At 44.9% G+C, this 26,043-nt stretch overlaps 2 protein-coding genes and 1 long non-coding RNA gene across 7 annotated transcripts in view; 2 read left to right on the top strand and 1 right to left on the bottom strand.

Annotated features, from left to right (window-relative positions):
* Positions 1-1,670: 1,670 nt before the first annotated feature.
* Positions 1,671-23,168, top strand: POLE2 (DNA polymerase epsilon 2, accessory subunit). Of its 2 annotated transcripts, none has more exons than XM_054200071.1 (19): positions 1,671-1,785; positions 3,619-3,719; positions 6,036-6,111; positions 7,464-7,541; positions 8,766-8,859; positions 11,265-11,339; positions 12,538-12,621; positions 13,230-13,286; positions 13,683-13,731; positions 14,734-14,806; positions 15,375-15,547; positions 17,659-17,748; positions 17,963-18,017; positions 19,535-19,594; positions 19,680-19,757; positions 20,122-20,230; positions 22,004-22,180; positions 22,300-22,367; positions 23,033-23,168. In XM_054200071.1, exons 1-19 carry the CDS (start codon positions 1,718-1,720, stop codon positions 23,049-23,051), a joined length of 1,584 nt encoding a protein of 527 aa, XP_054056046.1. In that variant the 5' UTR covers positions 1,671-1,717; the 3' UTR covers positions 23,052-23,168. The 2 variants fall into 2 exon arrangements, with proteins under 2 accessions (XP_054056046.1, XP_054056047.1); XM_054200072.1 differs by lacking the exon at positions 1,671-1,785 and adding an exon at positions 1,801-2,291.
* LOC128908997 (uncharacterized) lies at positions 15,543-24,720 on the bottom strand. Of its 4 annotated transcripts, none has more exons than XR_008466175.1 (4): positions 20,776-22,010; positions 19,295-19,449; positions 17,640-17,709; positions 15,543-16,764 (listed from the first exon to the last, which is right to left on the bottom strand). It is a non-coding gene; the product is annotated as an uncharacterized LOC128908997 (long non-coding RNA). The 4 variants fall into 4 exon arrangements; XR_008466174.1 differs by lacking the exon at positions 15,543-16,764 and adding an exon at positions 24,584-24,720 and having other exon boundaries at positions 16,873-17,709; positions 20,776-21,044; XR_008466176.1 differs by lacking the exon at positions 15,543-16,764 and adding an exon at positions 16,873-17,044.
* The window catches only part of DNAAF2 (dynein axonemal assembly factor 2), a 15,544-nt gene continuing 13,294 nt past the window's right edge, over positions 23,794-26,043 (top strand). The window contains exon 1 of the mRNA XM_054200070.1: positions 23,794-25,442. Within this exon, the coding sequence (XP_054056045.1) occupies positions 23,871-25,442 (1,572 nt within the window). The 5' untranslated portion in view covers positions 23,794-23,870. The remainder of the gene's footprint in view (positions 25,443-26,043) is intronic.

Below are 26,043 nucleotides of genomic sequence, written 5' to 3'. Positions count from 1 at the left end.
AGGACGTTAACTATTCCTGTCGATAACTGCTAATATTAAAATGAAGAACTGTAACGGTGATGCATTGGGATGATGGTTAAAACGCAGGAATAAGCACTTGTAAGAGTTAAGAAAAAAATGGGTAACAGGCAAACTATCTATAGGTCTATAGGTCAGGTAGAGCTACAATGTGATGTCTCAGAAGTTTAGGAACAGTGCAGTGTCAGCAGCTCGTGGTTTTGCCAGTGGAGCTGTGACAGACATGACAATGAGATATTGGTCGTGTTTGGTGTAACAAAACAATTCCATCGATTCCCCTTTGGCATGAGGTAGATGTGCTGTCTGATCACGAGCCATTCGGCTGTCTCTCAGCTGGCTCCCTCTCTCAAGCCACACATGTGGAGACTGCAGCGCTGTGGTGTCCAGCAAAGCCATGGCGGGCGGCAGAGATGAAGAGCTGGGCATGGCTTCCAGAGCTCCAGACAGATGGCTCAGTGACACAGAAGTCTACAGCTCATGCTGGAATACTTTTATATCTCTGGTGGGAGGCTCCGGGCAACCTAACAGAACCCCAAATACAGCAGGATGCTGCAGGGATGTGTTTTATACTCCCGGTTTGGTCATATCTTAAAAGAAAATTAGTTTCTTTTTAGGTGAGGGCTACGTTCCTTTTCCAGATGTACCTTCCTTTTTCAGGTGAGACATAAGCTGAACATCAAAATCAGATTTTCTTTAAAGGAGAATAAGTGGTAATCTTAGCAAATAGAAGAACTTATGTAAGGATTGGGTTCATAATTTGCACCTAGCTGCTTGCCTGACATGAAAAATGGATCACATTTCCTGCCAAAATAGCTGAGACCTGTCAGATGGTAGCTTTTCGTGTAAAGAAGAGAGTAGATGCAGCTTCACCCATGAGCCTGCTCCCAGATGAGGAGGAGTGATTATAAATTATGCAGTTGAGAATGGAATATAGAAAATAGGCTGACATTTTTTATCTGTCTCTATATCCCTGCAAGTCTTTTGATCAAGGAACTTTCTTTCAGAGTTGCTTTGTGAGCCTTCTGTGGAGTAAAGCTGTACTTGAGTGACAGGGTTCAGCGTTTGCATGAAATATCCATCACTTTACACCTGGAGGGAAGGCAGCTGCCCCACAAGACTGGAGCAGTATGAGGCGCAGGGTATTTATTTATCATGCTGTACACTGGGACTCTGTATGTTGCAACAGACTTCAGCTACTCAGGGCCAAAGGAAAAATTGCGTACAACAGTGGTTCGCTGGTTATGTGTAAAAACAGCCATGGAGACCGTCGTGTACTTGTTGGCCAAGATGGAACCAGCTGGAAGGGATCCAGCTGTGGCTGCCCCATCCCTGGAGGTGTTCAAGGCCAGGTTGGACGGGGCTTTGAGTGACCTGGTCTAGTGGGAGGTGTCCCTGCCCAGGGCAGGGGGCGTGGAACTGAATGGTCGTTAAGGTCCCTTCCAGCCCAAACCATCCCACGACTCTATGTTGCGGCTGCCATCCCTTCCTCCAGCACGTCGGAAAACGGGAGGCACCGACACCGCCAGATCCCCCTGCCTCCCGCGGGCGCCCTCCCGAGTGGGGTTCCCTCATCGCCACGGTTCCCCACTCCGCAGGCGGAGCCCGGCGGGGCCGTCCCGCAGCTTCTGCCCGCCCCGGGGCAGGGCCAGGCCCGGACCATCGGGGGCGGCGCGGCGGCGTTTGGCGCCAAACTCCTGCCATGGAGCCGGAGCGGCTGCGGCGCCGCCTGGGCTCCGCGTTCCGGCTGCGCGGGCTCCTGCTGCGGGCGTGAGTAGCGCCGGGGCGGGGGCGAGCGGCGGATCAGGCCGCCGGGACGAGCTACCCGATCCGGTACCCGGTTCGGTACCCGCTGCGCCGGGGGGGCGGGGCGCTTCTCATCCTTCCCTCAATCCCAGCTCCTGCTCTCGGGTCTCGCCTCGTGGGACTCCGTCAGGGACACCCCCCGCATCGCCTCCTCGGGGATGTGGTAACGCCTTTCCCGCCTCTTCCTCACCCACTGCCCTCCTCCGAAGCCCTCTCCTGCAGCTCTGGGCCTTTGCCATCCGCCTCCACCCACGACCCGGCCCGCTGCCGCACCCGCCCTGGGTTTGGGTGGCAGCAAAGGCTGCCCTGGGTCTCCCCTTGGTGTCCTCCCGATGGTGGTGTGGGGTGGTTTCTTGGTTTTTTTTGTGTCTGCTGGTGACCCTGACAACTCCGTGATCTCATTCCCGAGTTGTGCTTGACAGTTCTGTCTTCAGCATCTCTTCCTAGAGGAAGAAATGGTCTTTCCAAAGGTGAATAATAACGTGTAGTAGTTATAGATTGCAAGGTCAAGAAAAAGTGATTTCTGCTTGCAGTGGAAGGTGTCATGATTTATACGAGTGCCTGGGGCTCTGGTGGTCATATTTTCCCTTTCAAGATTGTGTGTTAATATTAGTTCCATTTTGTTTCTGGCGTGGATGGGATGTGATTACTTTGGTCAATGTCCTGGCAGTTTTATTAGCGTGGAGGCCAAGTTCAGAGCTCCTGACTCCCATAGTTAAATGGACTGAGATGTTTTGAAGGCCAGGCTGTTAACCACAATGCCAGTTTTGATTTGCCGACAAATGACATTAATAAGGAAATTGCTATCTTTAACTGCAAGACTGTAGTCTAAGGGTGAGGGGAGAAGTGCATGTCTAATTCTATGTTATTTGGAATGAAAATAATTCCAATCTCAGAGACACTGATAACTGGAGCTGTTCCTGCAGGGGGCTGTTAAGTTGGTCATGGGCTGGAGCTTATGAAGTGTAAGGGAAGCAGGGAGAGCTGGGTTTGCTCAGTCTGTGGAAAAGAGGGTGAAGATGATCCAAACGGGGACTTAGCTAGAAGGAGCCAGTGCAGAGAGAGAGGTGAGAGGCAGCACGAATGTATTGCAACAGAAGAAATCCCACTTGTCTAGTTCTAGTCCCCTCAGTTCAAGAGAGACATTAAAGAAATGGAGAGGGTCTAGCAGAGGGCCACCAAGATGGTTAGAGCGTTGGAGAACTTGACGTGGAAAAAATACGAAGGTTTTGGGTTTATTCAGCCTCAGGAAGGGAACGCTCAGGAGGATCTAATCCCAGCCTTCATAAAAGATGGTTATAGAGAAGACAGAGGTACCCTGCTTTAGGGAGTAGACGGTTGGACCAGATGGTCTCCAGAGGTCCCCTCTAATGTGGACTTTTCCATAATTGTATGAAAAGTTTTTCACAGGGAGAGTACTTAAACATCAGGACAGGGCCGACAGAGGTTGTGAGATCTCCATCCTTGGAGATGCTCAGAATTTGACTGAACAGCGCTGTGAGCAACGTGACTGGCCTGTTAGAGCAGAAAACTGGACCGGGAGACCTCAGAGGTCCCTTCTGACATGAGTCTTTCTATGGCTGTATGAAGATGATGTTCTCTGTATGTCCTTCTTATCCTCAGTGTTTTCAGTCCTGATGTTTTTTTTTTTCTTTGACTTAAATTAGTGCAGTATTATGCAGTACTAATTACTTTTACTTTTTTAATCATAAGCCGTTTAGTGATTATGTGCATATTTAATATAAACTGTATTGAATATTAATTGCTTTTTGAGCTGACTTTCTTCATTGGAATTAGGGATGCTCTAAAGTATCTTACTGAAACTCTTCAGTCCATCAATGAAGTAGAACTTGACAATGTAATTGAAAATGTCATTGATGCCGTTGAAAAGCAGCCTTGTAAGTAAACAATTTATTTTTCTTAAGCTTGCTATGTTTATCTTGCGCTTATAATGTTATTTAGACAAAGACAGAGTTAGTGTCAGCATATGCACTAAGGTGTCATTCTAGTCTAGCGGGCTAATCAAGATAAATGTATTTGTTGACGTTTTGTTTTGCTAAATACTGAAGTTTATAAAGTCAGCAAAATTTTGCCATTTAAAAAGTTGGCAGCCTGGTACCTCCTGACTTTTCCAAGAGTAGTGAAATTTTTCAACGTCAGTTGCCAAAAGCACCTGGCTGAGTTTGTATGGACATCTTTGCATCTGAAACTATCATTTTAAATATTAAAATAAACCAAAGAAATAATGAGAAATGAATTCACTTGTTATTTGTTAGTCCAGGTCCAGCAAAGTGTTAGGGTTGTTGAGGGCTATAATCATAGGAGCCCAGCTGTGACCACAGGAAGGGAGCAGTTGCCCTCAGAGATCACTGCCCTCGCATCCAAGCGGGGTGGGAGATGCAAGTGTACCAGTGTAATGGTCCAGCATATTGACTTAAACGAGCTGTGGATGGAGTTTAACCATCACCTGGATGCTCTCTGAAGCAGCAAGGCAGATGCTGATGTTCTGTTATGCCAACCTGATCTCGTGATAGTAACAATGGGCAGAAGGTGCTGATAAGAGCTGGGAGCACTGTAGCGCTGGAGAAGCTGTACCTGCTTGGCCTGTGAAAGTACATCAAATTCCATAAATTATGAAGTCCAGAAGTGCAATCCAGAAAACTCCTGGAAAATCCCATGAAAATATGAGACACTCAAAGAGCTGAGCTTTTGATGGTAAAGTTCTTGTGACTTTTGGTTCTGAGCATGCCTGAAACTCCCATCATCTTGGCAGGGGCATTTTGTCTGGGGACTACCTCCTGCTTCATTGGGACACTATGTCCTGAGGTACACTGATCCAGTGTGCCTGCTCCTAAGTGCCATGAAAGGCATGGGGTAGTGGCTTGACAGCACAAAACATAGGAGTTGTGACACCTTTAGTTAAAGAATGTGACTGAGGTGGCACTGATGCCTGGCATATATGTGTGTTTAATTATCAGAGCTCATGAGAACTAGGAAACTTGGGCTCAATTCCAGTTTTTGGCTGAGGAGATTCAAATCCATATAAATGTAATCTAAAATAAATATTAGGCCTTGGATGAGTTCAGGAAACCTTCCCGGCCTATCCTATTTAAACTGAATTAAATCAAGAGTGGGCACATGCTTGCGTTGTAGTTTTACTAGAGCACAGACTACAGAAGTTATGGTTTTATATTCTTACCCTAGCCATGGCCTAACAGGTCATAGCTGATCAAACAGGGAGTAAAAGCAGTTTGAAGGACCAGTCCTGATCTAGCATAAAGCCTACTGGTACAAATTAATGCATACGCATTTTTGAACAAATTTGAGTCCGTGCAAGACATGCTAGGACCAATGTATGTGCAGTCAGTGTACTCGGCAACACTGGGCTTTGTCCAGGGCAGAATTTTGTGCTATGAATTCCCGTATTGTCCAGTTAACATCCCTGGGTTGTTTGAGGTTGGGGTAGAGATGCAATTCAGACACACTGGTCTCTGCTGTGATTCCTGCTAGCTCCCTTAGTGCCCCTTTTGCTCTGCTATTCATCACTGTCTACAGGAATTGTGATTTTAAGTCCCATGACCCGAACAGGGAGCTCAAGGGCAGCTTTTCATGTACTGATTTCTGTTTCAGGAGCCCAACTTCTTCTGTTCCAGGAGCTTGGCAATGCTGACCAAATGCTTTTGTGAATCTGCATTGATTGGTCATCCCTTCAAATTCAGCAAAACATTAGTGTTTAGAAATATTTTTTCATTTCAATTATCAGCTTAAATCCATGAAGACAACAATGTGCCTATCTCTAAAACTGTGTTAAACTGTTTGAATACTTATTTATGACAGCAATCTGTGTGATAATGTTCTGGAACAAAATTAACTTCCAGAATGTGAAAGCTCAGATCTAACACATTCGTAGTATATTTGGCAGCTTTGCATAAACTATAATTGTCTTGTTCTCCATGTTTAGTGAATTAATGGTGGGCACAGTAAGTGTGTGGGTTATTTTTTCGTTAGAGATGTATCCTTCTGGTAAGAATATTAAGTGATCCATTTGTAAAGAGAAAACAGCATGTGTCAGTAGCTTACTGAAAATATGCTTATTTGTATAATATATTCCTCTGAGAAGACTGAACCATTTTTTGTAAAGTATTTGAGACCTACTTTCTTACTTAGTACTTTCCATAGGCTGCAGTTTTAATCCTTCGAAATTTTCTTTTCAGTGTCATCTAATATGGTTGAACAATCCACAGTGGAAACAGCCGTTCAAGAGTGTAGCCAGGCATCAGATGAAACTATGTACGGTGACATTATTTTTTTTATTTGAGGTTTTTGGGAGTTGGTATGCGTTCCCTTATTTCTTCTTGGGAAATAAATGTCAGGCATTTTCTGCAGTGCTACACATGCAGTAATTGCGTTGTGCTTTTGTCTTCCTGGTACTGTCTTTGAAGGTTAGTAATGTTCCTTCTTAGAAAATTTGTTCTCATGGGTAGGCCTCCAGGGGATTCTAAATATAATGCTGACATTCTGGAATTAAAATGCTATGGTTATGTGTTACATGTGATACAGGTTGAATATTAACCAATAAAATAAACCAGTAGTTACAAGGCAGAGAGAACTTGTTACTTCTGTTCATTTCTTGAAAAAGTTTTTCTTCGCAGTGCTTGTTTCTGCTTTTTTGTATAGCAGGGCTATTTTTCGAAAACTGTGATTGATTTTTCACTCTCTGATAACAAAGCGGAGAGCAATTACTTGACTTTCTGAGAAGTTTGTTTGTGATTGTGATGAATGTGTTTCCTTTAGTCTTTACGTTGTGTATTGACATCGTAATGCAAAGCATGAAAATAAATGCTTTGCTGAGCATATCAGTTAGATACTGTGATCCCACAGTTTCTCAATATAAAGCAAATTTACTTTTTACTTTTCTCCTTGTCATTGGAACCTTTATGATGCAGATGGTTTGAATCTGACTTTTCTTTGTCTTGCTTTATATACTTCATGTGTTTTTCACTCCAGAAGTGAAGAGAAATCTGTATGCACAGATTCTCTGAAGGGAGAAAGCTCTGCAGATTCCAGGGCCAGCCTGTACAACTCTCTTGCATTGTGTCACAGAGAGCGTGAAGGCAAAGTTCTGTAAGGAATGCACTCTGAAGCCTAAGACGTCAGTGTCTGATAAGGCAATGATGGTTGTCCTGTGCTTGTAAGTGTTAGTGAAGGTTCATGGGATAATTTTATCTACTCTGATAAATTCGATCCATTTACAGCAAGAGGGAAATGTGAGACATCAGAGAGCTGAACCAGTAAATATAATAGGATGTATCAGCTCGATTAATAGTCTGAAGAGTTGCGCATGCCCATTGTTTAAACCTATTCACGTTAACCATGCCAAGTTCTGTTGTCAAAAAAGGTAGCAGAGGATGGCAAGGGAAGGAGATGAGATGTATCCCTCTCTCATTTCTAAATGAACTTCTGAAGAGTTTCCTTTTTTTGAATTAGAAGGTGCAGTAGTATCCAATAGGTAAAGTGATGTGGGAGAAATACTGATAATGCAGGATGAGAGTGAACAAAATGAATATAATTTTACTCAACATGTTTTGTTACTGTTTGTTTCATCCTCTTCAGATAATGTTGTAAATGTATTCTTATTTCAGAGAAAATGTTTTCAACATTATTGGAGCCTTCGATATTCCACGTTATATTTATAATTCAGAAAGAAAGAAGTTTCTACCGTAAGTCTTTCATATTTTAAGTTTCAAACACTTCTTGTTTTAAGAAAAAAATCCTCTATTTCTATATAGTTAAAATTCTGTTTTCTAATCTTTCCCTCTTGAGTCTGCTCATTTCAAGCTTGAGTGAGAAAGTGAGACAATTTTGTTTCGTAGTCTCTAAAGAGCCAGTCAGACTCTATGATAAATGCTGGCTCATAAATACATGGGCCATTGGCTTCTTCCTGGTCCAGTAAAATGAAGCTAAAGTGGGGACCCGTATCTCCTGTGACAGTGGATTCTGTGCTGCCAATGATGTTACTGGCTCTGAAACTTTGGTGTTTATCAGATAGTAAAATTTCCAACCATATTTATGCCATCTAATGAATAGAAGAGACAGTAAGGCTAAGGGCATACATCACTAAATATAGTTTGTTGGTTTGGTGGTTTTTTTCACATTTGGCTGTTTAATATTTTTTTTTAATAAATTTGGTCTGTCTGTTGCATGTATTTGTTTCTTAGACTGTAGCTTGCAACTCCCTGAAGCCCTGTAGGATTTCTAAGGAGAGCTACAAAGCCTAAAAAAAAAATTAGGAGGTTGGAGAAAGGACATAGTAATTGTAGGAATTGGTTGTAAATGTTTTGCTAGCTAAAGAATTTACCTTTAACAGCAAGCAGCCAGACTGCTGAGTCAAAAAGAAGATGAGCTTTTAAAAAGCTTGAAGCGGTGTTAGCTGAGGAATGGATAGTGGTGTTCATTGCGAGGGCTTGCAGCAACCTTCATGTGATGTACAATTCATTTTCTAGCGTTGGTCCATGATTCTGCCGGTCCAGCAAAAGCAATCGGTGTGTTTGCAGTAGGAGTTTTTTTCCAGTGCCACTTTCTAGCTTTCCGGGCTATTGGAAGCAGAGAACTCATTGAAGACAATCTGCTAACCAAGAGGAAGAAAATACTCTTGTTCATGGCCATGTAAAAGACATAACTGCTTTTTAAAAAATTGAGTTCTGCAGAATCCCACTCAGGTTAAAAGATAAATCTCAAGGCCTGTGAGTTAGAGGGAAATTAAATGGATGTAACCTTCAAAATGCAGAAACACAGGATCTCTAGCAGAAATCTTCCTCAATGAGTAAATAAATTTTGGAGTAGTGTTAAAGTTTTTGCAGCCTTCTGCAACTTTTAGATCAATAAGTCATTTTTGAATGTGGAATGTACGTGTTTTAATCTTGATTGTGTTAAACTTCTTGCAGTCTGTCAATGACCAACTTTCCTGTACCGAATTTATTTGGAACTGCCAGAGACAAAGCGGAGCTGTTCCGTGAACGCTACTCCATCTTACAACAGGTCAGAAAAGAGTTTTGCTTTGTTTAACAAAATACACAAACAAAGTGCTGGGTTTTATATTCTTACATATACAACAGTGTTTTGTGTTGAGGTGCTTTTGTGAGGCACAGTTTAAATAAAGATGAATAAGGACAGGATCTATACTGAGGTTTAGCAGTCTTCTCAACTGTCACCATACAGCATGATGGATTCATGTGTTTCTGCATTTTAGCATCATGTCGTAAGAGGGGATTATGTATTTTTACATGTGTCTTGCTCTTTTCCCTCCTGTGGTCTGGCTCTGTGCTAGGTTTGATTAACATGTCATTGTAGGTAGTGCTTGTTGAGGTAATGCAAACCCTAAGCCCCAGGATGCTCTCATTCAGGCCGTCCTTGAAGCATTGAAATTCTCTCCTGGTTTAGTTCACTCATTCTTTTTCCAGTTTACAAAATGCCCGGTGAGAGCCAGCCACCCCTTGTCATCTCTTGGTGGCGGCACAGGCATCTTGTATTGGGAGCAACTTCAGAACAGGATCTGCCGACGTGACTTGCTCTGCACCACCGTGACAGTAGCTGCAGGTGCTGACAGCAGCTGGAGGTCATGACTCTGGACCAGGCTGTGCACGCAGCCAGAAAGAATCATAGAATCGTAGAATAGTCTAGGTTGGGAGGGACCTTTAAATCATTGAGTCCAACCATCAACCTAACACTGCCAAAACCACCACTGACCCACGTCCGTCAGCACCATGTCTGCCTGGCTTTTAAATACCTCCAGGGATGGTGACTCCACCGCTTCCCTGGGCAGCCCGTTCCATTGTTTGATAACCCTTTCTGTGGAGAAATTTTTCCTAATATCCATCCTAAACCTCCCCTGGCACAACTTCAGGCTTCTTCCTCTTGTCCTGTCGCCTGTTCCTTGGGAGAAGAGACTGACGCCCCCTGGCTACCTCCTCCTTTCAGGGAGCTGTAGAGAGCAAGAAGGTCTCCCCTCAGCCTCCTTTTCTCCAGGCTGAACACCCCCAGCTCCCTCAGCCGCTCCTCACAAGACTTGTGCTCCAGACCCCTCACCAGCTCTGTTGCCCTTCTCTGGATGCGCTCCAGCACCTCAATGTCTTTCCTGTAGTGAAGGGCCCAAAACTGGACACAGCGCTCGAGGTGGGGCCTCACCAGTGCCAAGCACAGGGGGACAATCACTTCCCTAGTCCTGCTGGCCACGCTATTGCTGATGCAGGCAAGGATGCTGTTGTCCTCCTTGGCCACCTGTGCACACTGCTGGCTCATATTCAGCTCAACACTCCCAGGTTCTTTTCTTCTGGGCAGCTCTCCAGCCACTCTTCCCCAAGCCTCTAGCGCTGCATGGGCTTGTTGTCACCCAAGTGCAAGACCCAGTGCTTGGCCTCAGCCCCTCGTGTCCAGCTGCCTGGACACAAGCCAACAGCGAGCTGGGAAGCGCCCCACTGCCTGCCTGAGCTGCTTGTCCTCCGGACTCCGTGGTGGTTGCATGCACAGGTTTGGATATCCTGAAGCAGCAACGACTATCTGTCTACCAGGGATTTGCTGCCACTAGGAGAATGCATACTGCAATTTGGGAACCTCTGCCCTGGAAAACCAGTTAAGCATTAGCTGAAGAAGCGATCAGGATTAGTGAAATCTGCTGGAACTGGCATGCACACGCACAAAACAGCAGCAGGGGTGTCCGTAGGGTACATCCTGAAGCCTCCTCATCCTAGACTCCATTGTGCTATTGCACCTCTCTGCCTGAGGGCTTCCCATAGACCCTCTGTTGTACAGGGTTTGTGTTTGGTTGGTGTATGGCTCCTTTCCCACGCCCAGAAAAGTGCAGGTTGGGGCACTATATGGGTGAGGGCTGCTGATAGGAATTACTGTATGTGTTATGTGGGCTGGTAGCAGTGTGTTTGTTCCAAGGGGAAGCTTTCAAACTGCATGAAAAATAGTGAAAGAAGTGAAAATTTCTACAATGTGTTTTCTTCATGCTCTCTGCAGTTGATCTGTGGCTTTCTCCTGTTATTAAAAAAAAAAAAAAAAAAGTGCTTACTTTCAATAGGCCCTGCCCTGAAGAGAAACCTGCTCTTTTCCACATATTTAGCATTTAATACAGTTTACCTTCCCTTGCTCTCTCACCGCTTCCTTCCAGGTAGTCAAAAATAACTTCTTTTAAAAGGCATTACAGATTTGCTCTTAGTTTTTGGGCTAAGATTTACTGCCCAGTATCACAGATCATCTATTTCTATAGATTGTCCGTTTCTTAGAAACAAATTCATTTCAAAAGAATGGATGACGCTGAACAAATTAAACGTTGCTGGATAAACTTTAAGAAGTATTTTGTATAAAGGTTGTAATGAACTGGCTTTTTGACAGTCCTCATTTGTTTTTAAACTGGATTACTTCAATTTTGGCTTCTGCAGAGGACTCACAGACATGAGTTGTTTTCTCCTTCACCAGTCGTTGCTCATCCTGATGACAGCGGGAGCAAATTCCAGGTAAAAAAAATAATTTATTTTTTTGTTGCAAAGGGAACTGTGCTTGTGTTACACTTTAAAGCTGTAATAGTTGTCCAGTGATATCTTAGTTTTACATCCCACATGGGTACTCAATGGAAATGAGGTTTTTTAGCCTGTGTATCAAACACACAGTTATTTGGCTCAGATCAGCATGATGACCAAGCCACTCGAAAGCAACTATGAAGCGCAAGAGAACGTGGCTTCCTGAGGTGGAAGGGCATTAGCTGTTCAGCTTACTACACTTTGCTTCCCTCTGCTTGGGGATATTTTCCCTGCTTCTTTCTTTCATGAGCACTAAATTCACAAACCTAAAATTGAATAAAGTCATAACTTTAGCCTATTCTGTTCCCATCTCAGCTTTCTCATATTAAATGCTCTCCCTAACTTACATAGTTATTACGTATTTTTTTAAAAAGATGAACATGTGTGTGTATCACTGTGCACCAAAGAACAGCTTTTGCTTTGCTCAGCTTCCCTGTTTTTCCTTGTTTTGAGCATGCATCACATAGAAAAACGCAGGTGAGCTTAGCTGAGTTGAGTCTGCGCCTCCATCCAGGCTGTATCGGCATCTTTCTTCCCTGACTGCTTCCTGTCCTCCCTGTCAGCCGTAGCAAATGCATTGCTTGTGCTGGCATTGGAGGGGGATTGTCTCTCCTAACTGCAGCTTGACTGACCAAAATAAGTTTGTCCAGACGCTGCCAACAGCGTGCTATGCGATGTCACCTGCATCACTCTGGAGTGTTCTCTGTCATCCATCTAAGGTTCCTCGATAAAAGCAATTAGTGTTACTGTAGGGGTGCAGGCTGGCTCTGTGGTTCAGATTGGGTCCTGCTGAGGATCCAGATATTACAATTGACATTCTCAGGCAAGAGCAGAAATGGCAACTTGTTCTTTTCAGTTTTAATCTGGTTGTAAGCAAAATAATCACAATAAATATTTACTCACTAAGCAGTTCTTTACACTAGCAGCCATTATTGGAAATCTTTCCCTAAACTGTGCTACATTTGACATTCAGAAATGTGTTCCTGATTTTTCTAATGAGCCTGTATTCTCTCATAGCCCATTTGTGTATTTATGTAAAAACATGTGCTGTGTGGTGCTTTGTCTTGCATGCTTAAGAATAGATATGTGGAGAGTTTTATTTAATTCTTATTTGATTCTTTGTCTTTGGTTCCAGCTTAAAACAATAGAAACTCTATTGGGAAATACAACTAAAGTGGGAGAAGTGATTGTGCTTGGGATGATAACTCAGCTCAAGGAGGTAGGTTGCTTTTTATTGTGGAATATCTAGGTCACCATTCATTCAGCGTTACAATATATTAGAAAATGGGAACGCTTAAATATTTCACCACTTTATCCCATCCTCTAAGTTAGTGGCAGAACTCCCATCAATATTGGTGGTGCAAGTTCCACGCCCTAAGAAGAGACTTTTCCACAAGCAGTCGATGCTAGTGTGTGAGGGAAAATGTCTTTCTCTTCTCACTACAGAATTTTGTAATGCTTTATGTCAGCAACCAGAACCAGTTACGTTTTCTAGACATGCCTCTTCTTGAAATGCTGGGGCTTCCGATGACTGTGTTTGGACTTGCCATTGCATTGGACTGGGATGGTAGGGGAGGGATGTGCCCGCAATCCAAGCTGCAGCTGCTCAGAGGGAAGGTGCTAAGATACACTTACTGTAAACTACATTGTTTTCAGTTCTGCCAGCGTATTCTAAGCTTACAATATTAAAAACTGATAAATTATTTCTGAATGCTGACTGATAGACTCATCCGATTGAAACATTTACGTGTTTGGGTATATTTTGGGTATATTGGTGTATATATATGATATATATATAAAATATTATATACTAATCCTGTTTTTTAGGGGAAATTTTTCCTAGAAGACCCTACAGGTGTTGTCCAGCTAGACCTTAGTAAAGCCATATCCTTTTTCTGTGATGTAAGAGTTGAAGAAATTTCCTGTAGACCTGGAGAATTTTCAACTGAACAATAAATCAACGCTGACCATTAAAAATTACCTGTTGAGAACTGCAGCTCTGTCTTTTTCCTTCTTTTTAAATTCCCTGGCTGCTGCAGCTCAGCGCCCTTTCTCAGGGGCTGTTAGGACAAGGTTAGCATTCCTCCTAGTGGAAGCAGAGCGCGTTCCTGTTTGCAGGCTGTTTATGAGCCTTCCGCGTGATTGACGGGCTCTTAAGGCAGCCTATGAACTTTCAATAGCGTCCAAATGGATTACACCAGCTGGAAAGCGAACTTTGGCTTAAAGAACTAGTTTAAGAGTCCTGATCTAAGAAAAATATATTTCTTAACCTTTTTGCACCAGTTCCACAGTGGTTTATACACTGAATCATCCTTTGTTTTGGCAGAAGGTAAAGCAGACTGTTTTTCTTAGCTTGTAATAAGTTGTTCTGTTAACGGCTGTCTGCCAGATGCGGCTGAACAGACAAGTCTCATGGTGAGGAGGCTTGACCATAAGCTGAGTCTGTGACTGAGATTTTTGGCCATAAGCCTTTCCTGTCACCCTGTGGGCTCTGGAGGCAGAGAACAGAGCTCTGTGAAATTTGTGGTTTTCAGCCATGTCGGTGTATGAGCATCTGTAGCAGCTTTGAGGATTGGCCTTAGTTAGCCTGGCTCCAACGTGCTTGGAGGAGATATGACTAGATTAGGAAGACGGACTAGAATAGTGAAACGGTATGATCTAAAAATCTGAAAATGCTTCTTTCTGTTGGCAAAGCTTTGGTCCTTCAGAGGCTTTGGTGAACCTTCTCATCAAGATGATGGAAGCACTTACAGTTTTGAAGCCTTGGAAGTGTTTTAGCAAAATGATAGACATTTCTGTTTGTAGGGTATTACTCTGTGCAATATACATGATACCAGTCTATTTTCTAATAATGCATTTTATGTTTAAAATTTGTAAAATAAACTAAATAGCAGTCAAGAGCGAGAATGATAGTGGGGACAAGTATCACCCTGTTACTTCTGTTCCTCTAACAGGTGGGACAGTTCTCAAGAAAAGGTGCGGTTTGATGGAGACCCTTCTGGGGCAGGGCCAGCAAAAGTGATTCCTGTTCCCCGACATTCTTACTCGGTTGGGTTGAGAAGGTTGTTTACGTGGCTGTACAGCAAAACCCATTCCGAGAAGTGTCTGGGGTAAAAAAGTAGTTGGTTTCTTGCTCAGCCTGTTTCTCAGCCAGATAGTTGCCTGGTCTGGTTCACCGCTACACAGCACAGGGACTGGTACTATCACAAGAGAGGGATTGATGGAGGCTGGGACTAGCTATGCAGCACAGCTGCCAGCTCTCTGACTAATGTCTAGGACATGATGTTGTTAGAAAAACTAAAGGTTATTTTGTTGTTCAAAAATCTCTTAGGTTGGTATGAAGATGAAGTTTTTCATGTGAACGCTTTTGGATTTCCGCCTACTGAGCCTTCTGCTACTACTAGGTATAAAACTGACTTTCGGCAGCCTCACTCCGTATTTTGTTATGGGTTTCTAAGTAAGAGCATTATTATTTTATAATTTCTGTGACATTAAAGTGTGCTATTCTTCCCCCTCCCCAAATGCTTCAAAATAAATACAATTTTAAGGAAGCAATTCTGCGACTTGCTAAGTCTACTAAAGCCTGTAGAGTTAGCAAAAATTCCCTTCCAAAGGCTGTTGGGTTCTGCATATTAGTAACAACTGTGATCTAAGCCCTTCTCTATTGCAAGACTAGATAACTATTACATGGGAATAAGAAATTTCTTGTTGCTCAAGGAATGGGTGGGGGAGAGAAGCGAGGATAAATATTACCCTGAAATGACCTGTTAAATTATGGCAGGGCAGCACGCCTGCATTATATCCAGGTGACTGCCATTTCTCTTCTATGGTTTCTCCATGAAGTACTAGATTATTATTGATACCATCTGAGCTACCCATCATAATAATTAAAATGGTTTAATTGAGTCATAATCAAAACTACTAACGATTTGGGAAGAAAACAGAACTAACTTGAATATTTTAATGATGTAGAGCCTTCTATGGGAACATAAACTTCTTTGGAGGGCCCTCTTCAGCTTCAGTAAAGGCTTCTGCAAAACTAAAGCAGCTGGAGGATGAAAATGAAGATGCTATGTTTGTGTTTCTTTCTGATGTATGGCTGGACCAAGCAGAAGTACTGGAAAAGCTTCACACAATGTTTTCGGGTAGGTGAGAGGTGCTTTGACTCTGAGCCTTGTTTTAGAGAATTTTTACCATTTTCCTTCGTCCTTAGCAGCGCTGACGAGTGCAGCAAGGTGGTCTGATGGCTAACTAGTCCTTGGTCCCCTGCCGTGTCCCCTCCTCGGCGTGGGCTGGGAAGTCTGACCCCATGGTGAGCTCATTCAGGGAATACCCCAGCAGAAAACTAATTGCCTTTGTTGGGGAATTAGTTTTATGCTGGTTTAGTTTTGTGAGCTCCTCACTGTGTGGTCGCTCACATGAGCATCCCTGTCCAGGCAGGGGAAGCTAGACGGCGTCCAACTGATCTGCCAAGTGTTGGGCCAACTTTATTGTCAAACTGTGAGCTAAGTGTGCTCTTTTGTGAAATAGTGGTTTGTGTGCCTTTTTTTTAAATATATACTTTTAATTGAGAAAGTCAGGCAACGATTTTCAAGAGTCCTGTTATTGCTGCATTGTGATTTTTTGGTGAACTTCCATTTTGAGAAAGCTAGAATAAGCACAACTGTTGCATTTTTTTGGTATGATCACACTGAACCCAAGCCCAAAGCTAGCAAAGTCTCCCTCTAATTTTAGTGGCAGCTATTTGCATTTCATGGTTGCGATTGCATTTCTTTTGGATCTTTCTCTAACAGTTTTAAAAATTGGATTGTATTATGTGTTTGCAAGCTGATACTTCCATTTCATAAATCACTTAGTACTAATATTGTTTTGGACAGTAGCCATTTCATGTGCTGTGACAAGAATGTTTCCCTTGCTCGTGAAAGTTCTTCCTAGGCTTACTTTAAAGAAAACTTCTTACTTCATCGGAGGTCAGCAGTCCCTCGAATGCTTTCTGCTTCTACCCATGAAAAAATATCACTTGCTTTTAAAATATGATCTGTTTCTTCCACTCATCATTACATTAGTAATGTTGACAACATTTGGATAGCAAGCATCTGCGAGATCTGTGAATTGCTTCTTTGTATTCCAGAGCAGCTTTGGAACAGCTTGTCCCATCTGTCTTAGGTAGAATGGAAGTGTGAGAGGGTGGCTGCTTTAAAAATAAGCAACATAAAATTAAGGGTGGGAAACTGCTACTCACCTAAAGAAAATTGGGCACAAATTACCACAGTCATCCAGAAGTTACAAAACCAGTTTGCTATCTTGATCAAAGTTGGCAAGATCCTTGAAGCGAACTGAACGTGACCTAAGACTGCGCGTGCTGAAGTAATAAAGGGACTTTGGTCAGTGAGGTTAATGTACTGAAGTCAGCTGGCAAAGATGTATACATTGCGTTTACTATTTTGAGACTTTTTTATTAATAGGCAAGTAATAAGCTTCATAATTATAGACTAAAAATAATAGCTGAGTGGAACAGCAAGGAAAAAACACAGATGAGCCATTTCTCTGGTATAAACAATTCTGTCCCATTTACCAACTGGATTGAAAAATAGTGAAGTAAATCCAAGTCTGGTGCCGCATGTTAGGAAATGGAGAGTAACCTGGAACGTGAGATGAATGCCTGAGTAGATGTTTGTATTTTTCTTTTAGGGAGGGGAATCATGTTTCTTTTTTCACTCTTTGCTATAAAGCATGCGTTTCTGGGTGATTAGTGATAGATATTGTAAGAATTCATCAGATTCTTAAAATGCTCAGGCAGTTCCAGTTATTGTTGCTTTATAATGCCAAAGAGTGAATTAAATGTTGGTGGAGCCCTTGAATTGGAATGATGCATGAAGGTTAATAGTAATCTATTGCTACCTACTCGCTATTTTTCTCTTTAAGAAGAGTGCGTTTTTAAATTATATTATTTATTATAATTGTACTTTGCATAATTATATGACTGGGCCAGTAGTTTTTGGATGCACACAAACAATGTTGTTGGAACTGGGCCTCTAAATAACAGAGGGCTCCCTTGAAGTGATGTTTGTACACTGCCATCGTTCTTTTTAAACTAACAAAAGCCTGTATCAAGAAAATAGTTCAGGTGTATTAACAGCAGCAGAGCTTGAAGTGCTGTTTCAGTTTCTGCCTCTGATAGGATGGGCTGGAGGCTGAATGCTGACAGATGCTGAAGTGAATGGATCTTATACTCACAGACACTCTGTTTTCCCAGGTTATTCCCCAGCACCTCCAACCTGCTTTTTCTTTTGTGGAAATTTTTCATCTGCACCATATGGAAAAAATCAAATTCAGTCACTGAAAGGTGGGGAAGTCTTTGTATACAGTCAGACATGTACATTAAATTAAAAATTAAATTAATGATGACAAAACAAATTAAGAGAGCAGAAAAAACCCCCTTATTTTCTAAGTAAGTGACACATTTTTTAATGTACTGAAGTATAGTGGTGATTCATATAATGAGTGTTTATTTAGTCTAACCAGGTGTTGTATCATAGATTTTTTTTTCCTTACTCTAGGTTCTTTGAAGGCTCTTGCAGATATTATATGTGAATATCCCAGCATTCATAAAAGGTACACAGCTAAGTGCTATGAAAATGGAAATCTGTTTATTTTGTGAAACCTTTGCTTTAATTGCTTTAAGAAACTGTTTTCTCGTTATTGTGCGCCAGCTATGACCAGATAGCAAGTTGGTCTTGTAACAGGCCTGGAAGTTTTGTTTTGGGAGTGGTGTAAGGTTTTGAGTTTATCTAAAATAGCTTGGTCGTGGAAGGTGCTGTTGAGTGAGCGGAGGTGAAACTGCCTCACCCTGGAACATCGTCCACATGGACTAAACATGGCCCATGATTTTCCCCACAAGTGCTGTTTTGGTGAGCCCATTTTTTCTCTGCAATTCCCTTGAAATCAGCATGGTTCTGCCCGAGCAGTGCTGCTTTATAAACTGATGTTGAAGCCTTGGTGCTCTACGAGCACCTACAGGCCCCAGAAAGTGTCCTCTGAAACACTGACTGCTGCCTACATGGAGGCAGCTCATTTCTGTCTTTTCCATTCTTGCATACCCAGTTCTCCACAGCTGTTAGTTTGAGAACTGACCAAAGCAATGCAATCCCACAAAGGAATATTTTATTTATCCCTTGTGTCCGTGTTCTGTGGGAGCCCCATTCCAGGACTGGAGAACTAAATCCCTTCTACAGAGATTGGAATATACAACAGAAAATAAAACAGGGAGACAGACAAGCTTATTCTTTCTGGCTTCTGATCTTTGAATTTGTAGCAGTAGCCACAAAGTAAAGCTAGTTCCTAGGATGGGCCCCAAAGGCAGGAACTGCCACAGCCTGTGGTTCTTGAGGTTGGTGTGAGCTGTAAGCGTTATCTCCTGGGATGGTCCTCCCTGCTGTGTCATGGTGGGGTTCTGGTGTGCTGCTGCTGGGTTAGCTGGGGTCCCTGTGTGAGATCCTGGAGCCCATTACCCTGGGGAAACCTTATAGCCCCTTCCAGTACCTAAAGGGGCTGCGGGAAAGATGTGGGCAGACTTCAGCAGGGCCTGTTGCGATAGGACAAGGGATAATGACTTTAAACTAAAAGAGGGAAGATTTATACTAGATTTAAGGAAGAATGTTTTATGCCGAGGGTGGTGAGACACTGGCCCAGGTTGCCCAGAGAGGTGGGAGATGCCCCATCCCTGGAAACATTCCAGGTCAGGCTGGACGGGGCTTTGAGCAACCTGATCTAGTGGAAGATGTCCCTGCTCATGGCAGGGTGTTGGACTAGATGGCCTTTAAAGGTCCCTCTCCACCCAAACCATTCCATGATTCTATGATTACCACCATGTTCCGAGCCAGGCTACACACCTGGTCTGTCCCCCTGTTACGGTGAACAGTTCTTCAGGTTTCTTCCGCTTAGGTGAGCAGTGGATGCATATCTTGTGCCTTAGCTGTGACTTCTGTGGTCCATAAGGCCAGGAAGAGCTGTCATCTCCACCCCAGAATAGGTTATTTCTGTGCATCTGTGGAGTAAGGGCAGTATATAACCAATGTTCAGATGTTTCTAGGATCATTTTGTATAAAAGTGATACGTTGAACTTTTTACAGTAGCCGATTTGTGTTTGTCCCTGGCCCTGAAGACCCTGGTCCTGGTTCTATTTTACCAAGGTCAGTTTGCTGCCTTTTTCAAATTTTGGAATGTAGAGTTAAATAGTTAAAGAAGTCTTTGTTGATACATCTGTTGCTATTTTAGACCTCCTCTGGCTGAAAATATTACTGAGGAATTCAGACAGCTGGTACCATTTTCCGTTTTCACCACAAATCCTTGCAGGTAACTGTGTAATTTATAGCTATTTTTCATGGGGTTTTTTACTGAATGACTAATTTATGTGCAGATCTAATTTTCAAAAATTTCGGAAATTGTGGAAAAATTAGTCGTAATTTTTTGAATTAATCACATTAATTGTAACTAGTTTTAAATACATTAAGACATGAACAAATTAGTGATGAAAGAAAGTAGTGCTAAAAGTTTGATAGCGAGTATAAAAATCCTGCTCGAAAGCATCATTTTTTTTCTGAATCTGGAGGGAATGAAGGGAAAATGGGAAAGTATTGTTTTAATTCAAATATGGTTTTTCTCCCTATTTTTTAGTTTTATCTCAATTGATTTCATTTCATTAATGTTTTCCATTTAGGGTTCAATATTGCACCCAAGAAATAATTATCTTTCGTGAAGATTTGGTAAACAAAATGTGCAGAAACTGTGTCCGCTTCCCGAGCAGCAACATGGACATTCCCAACCATGTGAGTGAGTTGAGGTCGGCACGTCTTGCTGAGCTCTCCTCGATTTCTTTTTTATCGGCAGGTCTGTGTTTAGGGCGATCTGATCTGCATTCTCACGACACGTTGCAAGAGTAACCAAGAGGGATTGTAGGAAGGATCTGTACATTTAGTATTACTAACTTTAATTTCCATTTTGACAGTAAAATAACGGAAACCATGATAGTGATTGACGGCATTGAGTCATTCTCATTGTCCCACTGCAGGTGCCCCTGAATGCAGAACTCGGTAGCAGCTGACCCTTGGTGTATGTGCACCAGCGATGGGTGTCGTACCAAGAAACATTGATTCCTAAAGGCAAAGTTTAATACAAATTACCTTTTTTTTTTTTTTAAGATTTGATCAATTAACTGTGACATTTGCAATAAAGCAGCATGTCGCTTTTCCAAAAGGTCATCTGCGTTTTCTGCCTTCTCGGTTGAAGCCTTAATCCTGTTTCTGATACATCGCCACAGCACTGAGTTATGATTCCAGTTAATGAATGCGCAGCAGGAGTTGATGGGACTTACTGATAGAATTGAATGAGAACGATCCAGGCAGCACTGGCTCAGGGCAGTGATGGATGGAGTCTATTTCTATTTATTTTGTGGGGGGTTGGTTTGTTCGATTGACTTAGAATCTTCTTTCACTTGGTCATGACAGTGCTCGGTTTCTTTGTGAACACAGGGAACCCACTGCCGGCACTGATGCACCTTGTTTTTGGTGTGCACATTTGCACGCGTGTATGTGTACGCCGCAAACCATCGCTTTCCTGTACTCCTGCAGGATTTTCTGATGCCTGGAAAGGAAGGAATCATGAAGAAAACGTAGAATTATGTATTGCAACACTTCCTGCAGATAAGAGTATTGGGTTGCTTTTGCGTACTTCGGTTTTTCTCTGCCTTTTCTGCCTGTCGTTAGTTTTTTAGTTCAGCCATCAGTGTAAAAAGATAAATGAGAGAGGGAAATTTTGTTACTAACATGAGATTGAATGAATAGTGACTTTTAGCTTTGTACAGTATTAGTGGAATAACTGGGCCGATGCTTGGTATATTATTTTCTTCCAACAGCAGACCCTTCCACCAAGACACTGTAATGATTTTGTCCCTGTGGGGAAAATGGAGCCTAGTGGCAGCTACGTGATTGATAAGTGCTAATAAAAGCTTTCAAGGGGCTTGAGGAGAGAGTTTCAGGAACTGAAATATCCTGGCTGGAATCTGCCAGGTGAAAAAGGGAATTTCAGGGGGCAACTTGTGTCTGGAACAGGGAAATTCCCAGAACAGCCAAAGGAATCAAAATAATTTGGGAATCGAATTATTTCCTCAGTTCAGGGAAAAGACTGTGTTTAAGCGTGGGTCTTGTGGTTAACTGGTACCACAAGGAAAGCCAGGAGGAAAAAAAAAAAACACAAAAGGAAAGTTATGGCAGTGTTGGCACTTCCTGGGTTAGAGGAACAGGTAAGTGGATTCTCTCTGTTGGAGAATGGTCAACGAAATAGCTTTGACATCCTCAAGTATTAGCTGATATGCTTTAGAAAGGACTTTGCATATTAAAAAAACCCCACAACGCAACAAACTAAACAGCAGCTGACTGTTTTAGGGGAGTTGCTGCTTTTCTCTAGAAATGGTTAATTATCAGGGGGAGCGAGATACACAAAACAACATTTCCAGGTTCAAAGCTTCTTTATTAATGGCTTTAGCATCTGCAGGAGTGAGTTTGACCTGTCAAAAATGGTGACTATTTGTGTTTATCTTGCAGTTTGTAAAGACTATATTATCCCAAGGGCATCTGACGCCACTTCCGCTGTACGTCAGCCCTGTGTACTGGGCCTACGACTATGCCCTGAGGGTATATCCCCTGCCAGATGTGCTCGTCGTTGCTGATAAATACGACCCATTCACCATCACCAACACCGACTGCCTTTGCATAAATCCCGTAAGGTGTCCTTATGCTTTAACAAAATCAGAAGGGGGTGCAGTCACATTCACGTGTGTCTCTTACAGTTTGTACAATATTTGACTTACACAGTGAGCTATATACATTTTTCTTTACAGGGTTCATTTCCAAGAAGTGGATTTTCATTCAAGGTATTCTACCCCTCCAACAAGACAGTTGAAGACAGGTAAATATATTCAGTTTCTCATTTAAAAGGAAGCATCTTCCTACTTGCTGATTTTCCAGTTCTCAGGAGGAACACAGAAAGTCGATTATATCAACAGAGTGAATGTCAATGTCACAGCAGTTAACGTTAACTTACGCCTCGTACTTAGGCAGCGTAAGAAACCCAAATGCCTAGAACTAAAATAATAAATTCAGAAATTAGTCAAATAACAAGGACAAGAAGCATGATACAAAAGTAAAAGGAAAGACAGACTGTACTATATGATTTTCAATAATTGACACACAGTTGGGAAACAGATTCATTTCTGGAGATGATGCTTGTTACATAGGTTAATTACACTTAAGAACAATTAATTTTGTGATCGTTAAGCTCAGAAACCACTTTCATCCATTGATTTCCTGTATTTTGAATCTGTACTTACTCTTTCCAACTGCGGTCTTCCAATAACTGGAAAAAAGGCCAGCTGCGACACCAAAAAGTATTAAAAAATATTGAAGGCCTTACAGCTGTGATGAAAATGTCCCTGTTTGAAATAACGAGGGTATAACCCAGCGGGGAAAGGGCAAAGTTACCTTGTCTGATCATAAATCAAGAAATAGAATAGTATTGTGAAGTATCTTTAAAAAAAACCCCACCTAAATACCGTTTTTGCTTGATATTTTCAGCAAGCTTCAGGGTCTCTGAATTCCTGCGAGACCGCAAAAAGGGAGCGAGCTGTTGGAAAGCCCACTGTACCACTCATTTTAGACGGATTGATTTTATGATGTATTACAGACTGTTTATAATAAACGTCAAAGCCAAAAATGGTGCGTTTTGTTCACAAAGAAACTTTTACAGGAAAAGATACTGGTTTAGATAACGTGTAGAGCCACAGTGAAGATTAACCGGCAAAGCATAATGAAAGAAGGGAGCTGGAGAAACCAGATGCGCTTACATCAAACAGGAAATATGTATCTTTTAAAAAAAGAAGTTTAAGATAGGGAGAACCTCGGCTTTCACCATAGCTCATTATCTACAGGAGATACTGGAAATGCACCACTTATTTTGTTTCACAGCCCCCTGCCCGCTGCGCTGGCATGGACACCAGCATGGCTCAGGGGCAGGAGGACAGCGGGGCCCTCGGGGTGTGGATGGAAGCCGGGTATGAGGTGGGAGCTGAGGTGCCGAGGGTCTAAACCCAAACCGCAGGAGAGACTGCGCCAGAAGACCCTCGGCCAGGAGAGGAAGGCAGTGCCAGCTCAGAGATGTGGGACAAGGCGGGAGCACGAAGCCACTGAGGCGGAATGAGGGGACGGGGGGCGCTCACAAGTGGAGAGGAATCCACTCTGAGGAAGAACAACCAGGGGAGGACCCGCCATCTTGTTTGGCGTCTCCATAGCAACTGGCCGGAGGGGTCCGCCGCCGCCATCTTGTTTACGAGCACCATAGCAACTAGCACGGCCGAGCCGCAGCCGCCATCTTGTTTGGCGTCTCCACAGCAACGAGAGCTGCCGGGCCGGAGCCATGGCGGGCGCGGGGCGGCTGGAGGAGCTGGAGCTCAGCGCCGAGGAGGCGGAGCGGCTCCAACGCGCCTTCCGTGACGAGCAATTCCGGGCGCTGTTCGCCGAATACGCGGCGGAGCTGGCCGACCCGGAGCAGCGAAAGTTGTACGAGGAGGAGGTGGCGGCCCTGGAGCGGGAACGCGGCGTGGAGGTGCGCTTCGTCCACCCCGAGGCGGGCTACGTCCTGCGCACCAGCCAGGCCGGCTCCCGCCGCTGCTACCTCAACGTCTGCAGCAACCCGCAGGTCGGGGCCCCGCAGGCCCGCCCGGAGCCCGGCGGCCACCGCTGGGCCCTGCCTTACAGCCTGGCGCCGGGCCGGGAAGAGCTGGGCCGTGGCGGCCGCCGCCGCCTGGTCTACGATGTGGTTTTCCACCCGGCGGCCCTCCGCCTGGCCGCCCGCAGCGCCCGCTTCCGCCGCCTGCTCAGCGACACGGCGCTGGAGGCGGTGGAGCGCCATTGCGCCGTCCAGCTCGACCGCGCCAACGCCACCGTCCTCCGCGGCACCAAGTACAAGGGCGTCCCGCAGGCCCCCGTTATCCGCACCCCGCTGCCCGGCGGTCCCCCGCCGCCGCCCGACGACGACGGCGACTCCCCGCTGCCGCCCTTCCCCTTCCCGCCCGCCGCCCCGCCGCCGCCTCCCGCCGCCCCCCCGGCGGCCCGACCCGCCGGCCCCACCATTCCGCGCTGGAGCATCCGCCACCGCTCCTACGTGGACCTGCAGGACTACCGGTGCTGCCGCGACTCGGCGCCCAGCCCGGTGCCGCGGGAGCTGGTGGTGACGGTGGAACTGCCGCTGCTGAGCTCCGCCGCCCAGGCCGCGCTGGAGGTCCGCGGCCGGGAGCTGCGCCTGGACTCGCAGCGCCCCGCCTACCGCCTGCGCCTCCGCCTCCCCTACGACGTGGACGAGAACGGCGGGCGGGCCGCCTTCAACAAGGCCCAGCGGCAGCTCCTGGTCACGCTGCCCGTGGTGCCGCCGCCCGCCCCGCGGGAACCGCCGGGCCCGGCCGGGGAGCAGCTGGAGGAGGCCGAGCCCGGCACGGAGGGGCTGGACCAGCCGCCGGCGGCTGAGGCGGGCGGTGGGGCCGCTTCCCCCGCTCCGAGCGCCGGCCCCGAGCCCTCCGTGCCCGGCGGCCTCGGCGGGGCCGCCCCTCCGTGCCCTCCCCCGCGGGTGGCAGACAGCAGCCCCGGCGAGATGGCGGTTCCCCGGGGCTCCGGCAGCCCCGAGGCCGCCGTGTGCCCTCCCTTCCAGTGCCGGCAGGATGAGGCCTCTCTCACCCTGCTCCTCCATGTGCCCGGCATCCTGCCCCAGAGCCTGAGCGGGGCCGTGGGCACGAACCACTACAGCCTCCGCTTCTCCAGTGACACTGGCGCCTATGCCCTCTTCTTACAGTTTCCTCCTGCCAACAGGCTGGCGTCCCCTGAGACCAGCGTTAGCGTGTCTGCCCACAACGCTGCCGTTGGGCTTGCCAAGGCCCCCGGCTGCACCGGGCCCTGGGAGAAGTTCTGCTTCGGCCTTGATGCCTCCGCTCTGCAGGTAACAGCTTCAACATGGCAGGGTTGCAGTGTCACGCTCCCCAGAGTGCCACCGCTTCGCCGTGGTGTGTGACTTCTGCTGTTTGGATTCGTTTATGAGTGATGTCTCAGGGAGGGTGTTAGGTTATCGGCCTGAGTTCAGAGGAAGTCAGTAGTGACGGAAACTCCTTCCCTCAGAGGGCTGTTACCGGATGTAAGTGGAATGACCTAATTAGCGCTAGGCTTGTATGAGCAGTACGAAGGTCACGTCACTGAGCTGACACCTTCGTCCTTGGAATTGAAATGACTTTTGCCTCCTGTGCTGACTTTTATCTAAGGGCAGTTCTGATGATAAGTGAGAACAGAGCCTGCTCTATGCCCTTAGCATTAGCATTTATGGCCATGTAAATTGCTCATGCAGCCTATTCATGTGAAGAAAGGATATGTTTATAATACAGCAGACATACACACACATGCATACAGTGTCATGAAACGCAGATGTGTGAGTAGCGTGTACCTGTGTCTGTATTTCAGGACCAAACTCCCATTTACAGCCTCAGGAATGCCCTTTTAGTTCAACCAGAGTAGTACAGGAAACAGCAGCTGTGAACTGTTGCCATTTT

The sequence above is a fragment of the Rissa tridactyla genome, chromosome 4 (assembly GCF_028500815.1).
Source record: "Rissa tridactyla isolate bRisTri1 chromosome 4, bRisTri1.patW.cur.20221130, whole genome shotgun sequence".
Classification (NCBI taxonomy): Eukaryota; Metazoa; Chordata; class Aves; order Charadriiformes; family Laridae; genus Rissa; species Rissa tridactyla.
Note: the sequence above shows the minus strand (reverse complement) of the source record. Positions and strands in the feature narration are given on the sequence as shown.

What these genes read in the sequence shown, in the direction of transcription:
- POLE2 (XM_054200071.1), top strand. Translation starts at nt 1,718, where the DNA reads ATGGAGCCGGAGCGGCTGCGGCGCCGCCTGGGCTCCGCGTTCCGGCTG. An exon ending in GAAAGAAAGAAGTTTCTACC is followed by an intron (nt 7,542 to 8,765) that starts GTAAGTCTTTCA and finishes AACTTCTTGCAG; the next exon opens with TCTGTCAATGACCAACTTTC. An exon ending in GAGCCTTCTGCTACTACTAG is followed by an intron (nt 14,807 to 15,374) that starts GTATAAAACTGA and finishes TTAATGATGTAG; the next exon opens with AGCCTTCTATGGGAACATAA.